At 28.1% G+C, this 8,751-nt stretch overlaps 1 protein-coding gene across 1 annotated transcript; it reads right to left on the bottom strand.

The window, feature by feature from the left end:
• Positions 1 to 297: 297 nt before the first annotated feature.
• Positions 298 to 5,202, bottom strand: LOC112767426 (LEAF RUST 10 DISEASE-RESISTANCE LOCUS RECEPTOR-LIKE PROTEIN KINASE-like 2.1). Its single transcript, XM_025813285.3, has 3 exons — positions 3,998 to 5,202; positions 1,750 to 1,791; positions 298 to 1,625 (listed from the first exon to the last, which is right to left on the bottom strand). The coding sequence occupies exons 1-3, from the start codon at positions 4,833 to 4,835 to the stop codon at positions 493 to 495; spliced, it is 2,013 nt and encodes a 670-aa protein (XP_025669070.2). The 5' UTR covers positions 4,836 to 5,202; the 3' UTR covers positions 298 to 492.
• Positions 5,203 to 8,751: the final 3,549 nt, after the last annotated feature.

The following is an 8,751-nucleotide window of genomic DNA, read 5'->3' as shown; positions in this document are numbered from 1 at the left end:
AAAGATTGATATGAATATCGCAATCACTGTCCATTCACTAATTTTCCACAAGTAATGCGCGTAACTTTTTGTTTTCTTTTATTTTTTTTCCCTTTGCTTAGACGTGATGCTTTTTGTTTTTCAGCTAAACATAGCCATTCAAGTCGTGATCATGAAGAAGCTAAGAAGATGAAGACCATTTCTCCCTCATTCATTTAGCATAGTAATCAATTTTTGGATGGTGGCTTTTGATTGTTAATTAGTTTAATCAAGTTGTGGACTAAAGAGTGTAAAACCAATTTTTTATACATTAGTAGATAAGAGAATTCATCTTAATTATTAGAAAAATAATAATGTCACTCTTAGTAAAACCAATTTTTTATACATATAGACCACATAGGAACGAATTAATTGCATCATAAATACTAATATACACAACATAGCCAAAGACATAAGCTAGCTAGATACAGAGCATGCAACATTATATCAAAGTAGAGTCCAAACCGATTATTTCTATTCCTTTGAATCACTAACTGACGAGATGTCAGAGGAAAGTGATGAACTGTTATGAGTTGTGGTATGTTCAACATTGTCTTCTGTGGGTGCATCAAGTGGGTAGAAGTATGGTTTTGAAGGCATTTCTAAGTCATCGTCTTGTTCTAGCATCTCCACAACTCTCTTCATTGAAGGTCGATCATTAGGCCTTGTTTGTATACACCACAATGCCACAATCATCATTCTTTTTGCCAACTTCATCTCTTCATCTGTGTCATTTTCTATTGTTATTTTCCTTCCATCCTGCAATTCATCATAAACCCAAAAGGGAAAATATATCTGGCTGGAATTTTCAATCTGTGCATTCAAATTCTTCCTTCTACTAGCCATCTCCATTAACAACATCCCAAAGCTATAGACATCAGCTTTGTACGAGATTGCGCCAACATTTCTGTAGAAGAGCTCAGGAGCCATGTACCCTATGGTTCCTCTTGCTGCAGTCAGAGACACAATGCTTTTATCAGTGGGAGATAGCCTTGCAAGTCCAAAGTCAGAGACTTTTGGATTGAAGTTTTCATCCAAAAGAATGTTGTGAGGTTTGATGTCAAAGTGCAGAATTTTCATGTCACACCCATTATGCAAGTATTCAATACCACGTGCCACTCCAAGGGAAATGGTATAGAGTTTTTCACAACTTAAGGAAGCACTATCTTGAGGTGAAAATATGTATTTTTCTAAAGAGCCATTCTGCATCAACTCATATACCAAACAACGCGTTGATCCTTCCACACAAAAACCAATGAGTTGCACCACATTAACATGGTGAATTCTTCCAATAGTAGCAACTTCATTGATGAATTCTTGGCCATTGGATTTGGCCTCATTCAATACCTTAACAGCTGCTAGACGACCGCTTCGAAGTTTTCCTTGGAAGACAGAGCCATAGCCTCCATTTCCTAGTTTAGTCTTGAACTTTTCAGTTATGTTCCTGATTTCTTTGTAGGAGTATCTAATTGGTATGATGTTGTTGTCACTTCGCAGAAAATCTTCGATATTGTCATATATGGATAAATGCCTTCGTCTCCATTTATATATGCAGAAGATAATGATGCATGGAGCTCCAAGTGCAAATTTGGCAAGAATAAATAAAACTGTAAAGGAGATGGGAAGAGTAGAGAAATCATAAATTCCATAATGTCATCATCGTAGACCTATCCATAGATTTCAATCCGAAATAAAATAAGTACGTAGCGCAAAGGAAAAGACAAGGCTTACCCGTTCCATACATTAGAGCCTCAACATACATTGAGTACAGGACTGCAATAAACAAACAGGGAACATATTAAATTAGTATTATAGTAAGCTAGCATTTTTGTTAAATTTTGGTCAGCACTTAACCATCAAAAGGAAATTGAATGATTTTACACTATTAGATACAATCTCACACCATTAAAAATATCATTGATAGCTAATTGATGACTAAAAACCACAAAATTTACTGACCGTCTAGACTTTTTCTTTCTGTAAATATAAACTATATTTATAATATAATAGAAAATAATATCTATATAATACATCTACCATCAATTTTATAATTTTTTACATTAAATTCTTCGATGTTAATTTCTCATATTAAATTCTTCACTTATATAGAAAACTATATTATAGAAGATATTAGTTCATATCAAAGGTTGAGCAAATTTCATTTTATGAAAATTATATAAAAGATATCAAATTAGTGTTATAATAAATTAATGACAGCTAAGTTTTTAAATACATAAATATATTATATCAATATTAAATTTATTTTATTATAATATAAAAGATGACATCTATTTATATAGTCATCTTTATAATATTATATAAACTTAACTGTCATAATGCCAATCTCATATTTTTCACATCTATAAAAGTCGTATATAATCATATCAAGAATAATGAATAATTTTGATATAATTTTAATAGTCATATCAAGAATAATGAATAATGAATAATGAATAATGCCATGTACACAAGAAAATAATAGTCATTACATAATTTAAATGAATAAAATATTGTATTAAAAGATCTTAATAACATAATGTTTGCTTTTTAGAAAAGTATAACCATTTCTTCAGAAAATTCTATCAAATTAAGCATTAATTTAAGAATTTAATTACGTTAAAAACACATATGTAATATGTAGTTACATATTAGATGTCAAAATTATCTACCTAGGATTCAAAAGGAAAATTAAGTTTAAAAAGAACACATTGCTCTCATATTTTTTTTTTTTACATTTTTTAATAAATAAATAAACAATAAATACAAATACAAAGTTTCTCTTTCTTTCATCATTATATCAACATAATTGTTAACAGTTTATTATAACATTAAGGAATAGTAAAATATTTTTTGTTTCTTAGAAATGTAGAAGAAGAGAATTAGAAAGGGAATGTTCAACGACAAGTCGACAACTAAAAAAAAACTTATACAAAAAAGAATTCTTGTGGTACTTCATAAGATTATAGAATTAGTAATTATTTATTTATAATCTATAAAAGTGATATTAATTTTTTATGCAATGAGTTTTAGTATTTTATTTTTCAGTAATGTTAAAGAACTCGTACATTTTTAATTTATAAATATTAATTAATTATTATTGGTATTTTTAATGATATAAAATTATATTTAATAATATAAAATTATACATTTTTTAATAGTTAAATGTTGATTAGATTTTAATAAAAATATTGATTCGTAAGACTTTTTCTTTATTTTTTTTTAATAATATCACATCAGTACTTCTAAATACATGATGACATATGAGAGTCAGTGAATCATTTTAAAAAAAATTATAAAAACTTACCTATTATTATTCAACTGAAACATAAATGATTAATTAAATACAATAAATATATATACATAAAGTGTCATAATAATCATAATTATAAGAAGTTTTAATTATAAATATTTAAATTTCACATTATTTATTTTATATATATTGTATAAGACTCTTTTTATTATATTATTTGGTCTATTTACTAATCATATTGCATATACAACTCTTATTACTATTATCATTTCATTTCTTAATTTCTCTCATATAAATTGTTGAAAACGGCTTTAAATAAATTTAAATTTGACACAACATCTTTTTACTAAGTATATTTAAATATATCATAATTATAAAGTTAATTCACAATTTTATATTATATTTTTGATATTTTTATTTGAATTCATTTTTTTTAACTTTTTCTTTTAATTATTTACAAATAATAAAAACAACAAAGATGTAGATTTCTACAATTCTAATATAAAAAATTTATATCTTTTTTTAAAATAAATGAATTCAAATTCCTGAAAAATAATAATCTATAATCCAAACTAAAATTAATTACTTTTAAAATTAAAAAAAAAATAAAAAAATTGAAAACAAGTTTTAAATAATAGTCATAAATTAAGGTACAGATACCCTAGAAAGACACAAGTGTACGATATATGAATATTGAATAGGTAGTTAAATTAGTAGATATACACTTACAACTTGTATGTATAAGTAGTGAAGGCTTATCATAACAAATGACTTTGTTACTATCACTGAGGATGGCCTCATACTTGCAATATACTTTCAACCAAGAAAGTTCAAACCCGTAGAGCAGCATACGATGGATGTCTGTGCATGAATTATTTCTGTGTTTGATTTCAACAGGCCATGAAATCAGATACATCCACTCTATATGACACGAGTCTCCGAACACCAAATCCTGGAGACTTTTATCAATATCACTGACATAGAATAATGTACTCCCAAGCGCATAAGATCCATTCATGCAAGTTGCAGCAGCAGAAGAAGATTTTACTCCATATGGTGGGCACCTCATCAAATATACCATCTGCTTTGTCAATCTAATAACATCAACTAAATGATGCTGGTTATAGAACCGATCATTATATGGTTCATCTTTGGCACTGCTGAAACTAGAGGAGGTTAAAGAATAAGGAAGGAGAGAAGAGTGATTATTATGGGTATGCAGCGCAACATTGGAATCTACTAGTCGGATTGTGTAGTTGTTGTAGTTAATTGACTGTACTTGGAACTTGATTGATGTGAGATAGAGAAAGAGTTGGTTATCATTCTCGCAGGAGAGGGTGTACCTGTGATCACCACAATGGCTTGGACTACTATTATTCAGCCTGAAAGGGTACCTTATCTCATGCCTCCCACACCACCGGGATGAACACATTCTTTTGTCTGCATCAATTGCCACCTTGGTATTCCACCCGGCGAGGTAATCAATAATAACAATAACATCCAAAATGTTTAAGAAGATCCCCAGCAGCAGTAGAAAGGATACCAAAAATGAACAAAGGGATAACATTTTCTTTGATTTGGTGTACACATCAATAATAAGAGACTACGTATATAACAATAAGAGGAGTGCTAGAGGCCAGCAACTTTTGATATTTGTAGCCATCAAATAGTCATCAATGATGGTTTTAATGGTGTGAGATTGGTGTGGGATTTCATCCAATGACTCACTTTTCCTTGCTGGTTACATGCTGGTCAGAATTTAGAAAAGTTGCTGGCCCCTAGACTTTTTCTAACAATAATTCACTTGGTTCACAGAGAGTTGACTATCACTATCACACCAAGTCCACTCACCATATCACCATTAATTTGTTCACGCAACATTATCACTCTTTTGTGAATCACATATATACACACACATGCACATCAAGATAGCCAAGTAATACTCACACTCATTTAGGTATATATGTCCCATTAAGCATTCTTACCTTTCCATCATTATAATGTGAAATGTAGCATAGAAGCAAATCAAAGAAATCTTAGGCCTAATAGCATTGACCTTTTCATTATTTTATTTTTTGCAAAGGTTTCAAGAAGGATTAGTTTATTTCCAATGGTTTTCCTATTATTTTAACGATTCATCACTACTATATGTATTACAATACTATTCTCTCTTCTAATAATCAACAATAGAGTGAGATACTAAAAACATGACAACTAATTAATTAAATTAAAATATTTTAATATGAAAATTAATTAATTAAATTAAAATAATCTCAAATATTAATATTCTAATTAATTTTTTAACTACTTAAATAAAAATATTCTAATATGACAACTAATTAATTAAATTAAAATAATTTAAAATATTAATATTTTACGATGTCTTCTAAATAATTAAATTAAAGTATCCTAAGATAACAACTAATTAATTAAATCAAAATAATTTAAAATATCTTCTAAACAAGAGTACCCAAGATTTAGTAGTGATTCAAGAATTGGATTGATTTTTAACCTAGAGTGGTGTAAAAAGTTTGTATTTCTTTAACTTGTCAAATAAACTCTGTTCCAACTAACAAATAATTTTCTCTTTGCGCAAGTATGGTGTTCTTACACCTTTATGTGAGTGTCAAATGTCTATATGTAACTAATGGAAATACTAGAATTTGAGAAGGAGACTTGAATTAAGTGTTGAAAGTTCTTAATTTTTTTTTTTAATTTTAAGATTATCTATGTTAAATTATTAAGAAAGAAATATTTACATGTATAAAAGTGCATCTGAATTTATAAGCATGATTGAAAGAATTTAGTTTTTTTATCTTTTTCAACTAAAACCTTCTGTATTTCTAATAGGATTGAATCGCACTCTTCTAATGAGAAAAGAGGTATGGAGACGGCTTTGATATATTAGGTAGCGTTTGATGGAAAGACTGAGACTGAGAGATAGAGACTAAGAGACAGAGATTGAAATAAATCTCAGTATTCTGTTTAGTGCAAAGTGGGAGACAGAAATTAAAACAAGAATGAAACTTTAATTTAATTTGTACAAAGGGTAAAATTGGAATTAACTAATTAAAATGAGGACATTTTAGGTATAAAATGTTATTAAAGTTTCAGTCACCAACTCCAAAAATTTTAGTCCCCTGTGTCCCTATTTTTTGGAGGTACTGAAATACTGAAATTTTAGAGATAGAGACAGAAATTTTAGTACCATTCTCTGAACCAACAAACATGATACTGAGTGTCAGTCTCCCAGTCTCTGTCTCAATACCTCAAAACAAACTGGTAGAGAGACAGAGACTGAAAGTCTGATACTGAGAGACAGAGACTTAGAGACAGAGACTGAAATAAATCTCAGTATTCTGTTTGGTGTAAAGTGGGAGACAGAAATTGAAACAAGAATGAAGCTTTAATTTAATTTGTACAAAGGATAAAATTGGAATTAATTAATTGAAATGAGAGTATCTTAGGTATAAAATATTATTAAAGTTTTAGTTTCTGTCTCTAAATATTTCAGTCTCCTGTGTCCCCACTTTTTGGAGGTACTGAAATTTTAGGGACAGAGACAGAAATTTTAGTACCAGTCTTTGAGCCAACAAACATGATACTGAGTCTCAATCTCCCAGTCTTTGTCCCAGTATCTCAAAACAAACGCTACCTTAAAGACCGAAACTCTAAAATCACTATTTATATTTGAGCATAGACCCATTAAACCATAAAACCCAAATAAAAATAGTATCTAAAGCCCAAATAAAGATAATATCTAATTTTATTCTTATTTAATTTCAAATCAAAAGTAATTATGACTTAATCAATTTAACATTTATAACAATAAATGAGATCACCGTTATATAAATTATTTAATTTGAAATAACATAATTTTTTATTATAATAAGTGTAATTACCTGTGCCATACACGTGATAAAATTGAAATTATAATTTTAAGTTGTTTTGTTAAAATTAATTTGAATTATAATAATTTGAAAAAGTAATGAGTTATGCATTGTTTGTTTTTTCTTAATCTAGTGTTAATTATATTAACTCTAAAATAGTTATTAACCGATTTTAGTAATCTACTTTCTTCAATAAATCAGACATATATACTGAATGTGACTATAAATAATCTAGTAATACTTAAATCTACCAACAAATTGTTATATGTGTAAGAACATATTAAAATCAGGTGAAAATGAACAACAAATTATTAGAGAATTCTAATGTAAAAAATTCTCCAATAAATAATACATAATTTAAACCCACTAAATAACAACTCAACACTATTCTTTGATACCTGCAAAATATATACCTGAAACAATACTATATCAATGTTAGTATACAAAATTATATGATTAACGTAATTATAAAATTATTTATTTGGAGAATAAAATAATACAAATTTTTATAATAATTCTAATATTTTCAAGCTCTAAATATACAATAAGAATGCATTACCCATTAACACTTAGAATTTGTCAATTTTTTTAAATTGATAATAATAAATTAATAAAAAAAGATGGACGTGAGGTAAACCTCTCTTCTAAAATTCTATGGTTAGACAATCTGCAAATTTAAAGATATGATATTACTAATAATTTGAACAAAGTAAATAAACATTTATGCAAAAATTTAAAGCATATAAAACTAAGTACATTGCAAATAAGTTAGATAGTGTGATTTAAAAAATAGTTGATTCTAAACTAAACTATATAAACCTAAGCGTATAGTGCAAATAAGCACGATAAAGTAAATATAAAAAAATTATGGTAAAATAAAATCATATAAAACTATATATAAGTGTACCATACAATGAGCTTGAAGTAATACCAATTATATAAGTGTACTATAATATACTCAAGATAGTACACTATCGAATGAGGGTACTATGTAAGTGTTCTATACATAATTGTTTCTTAATATCGATAGTGTATTGTACAATGAGTGTCCTATAGATAATTTAGATAGAGTAAATAAAAACTCGTAGAAAGATTAGTTATACTTAAGGTTAAGTACTTTTTTCGTCCTTAACGTTTGAGTTCAAAATCAAAATCGTCTCCGACCTTTTTTTCTTATTAAAATCATCTTTAACGTTACAAAATATTATAAAATTATCCTTTTTTATTTCAATTTTATTTTTTGACCAAATTACCCTTAACTATTAATAAAAAGATAAAAAATATTAAAAAATAAAAACATAACCCAACCCCATCCCACCGCACCCCATCCCCATCCCCATCCTCATCCCCATCCCCTTAACAAAAAAAAATTAAACCCCATCCCACCATGATCAATTGATCATCACCCTCATCCCCATCCCCATCCCCTTAACAAAAAAAATTAAACCCCATCCCACCATGATCAATTGATCATCACCCTCATTCCCATCCCCATCCCTTAACAAAAAAAATTAAACCCCATCTCACCATGATTATCACTTTCCATTAACCCTCTCTCCTTCATTAACATTCTTATTAACACACCCCATAAAG

This window comes from Arachis hypogaea, chromosome 17, assembly GCF_003086295.3.
Source record: "Arachis hypogaea cultivar Tifrunner chromosome 17, arahy.Tifrunner.gnm2.J5K5, whole genome shotgun sequence".
In the NCBI taxonomy this organism is placed as follows: domain Eukaryota; kingdom Viridiplantae; phylum Streptophyta; class Magnoliopsida; order Fabales; family Fabaceae; genus Arachis; species Arachis hypogaea.
The sequence above is the reverse complement of the archived record's forward strand: the minus strand, read 5'-3'. Positions and strand labels throughout refer to the sequence as shown.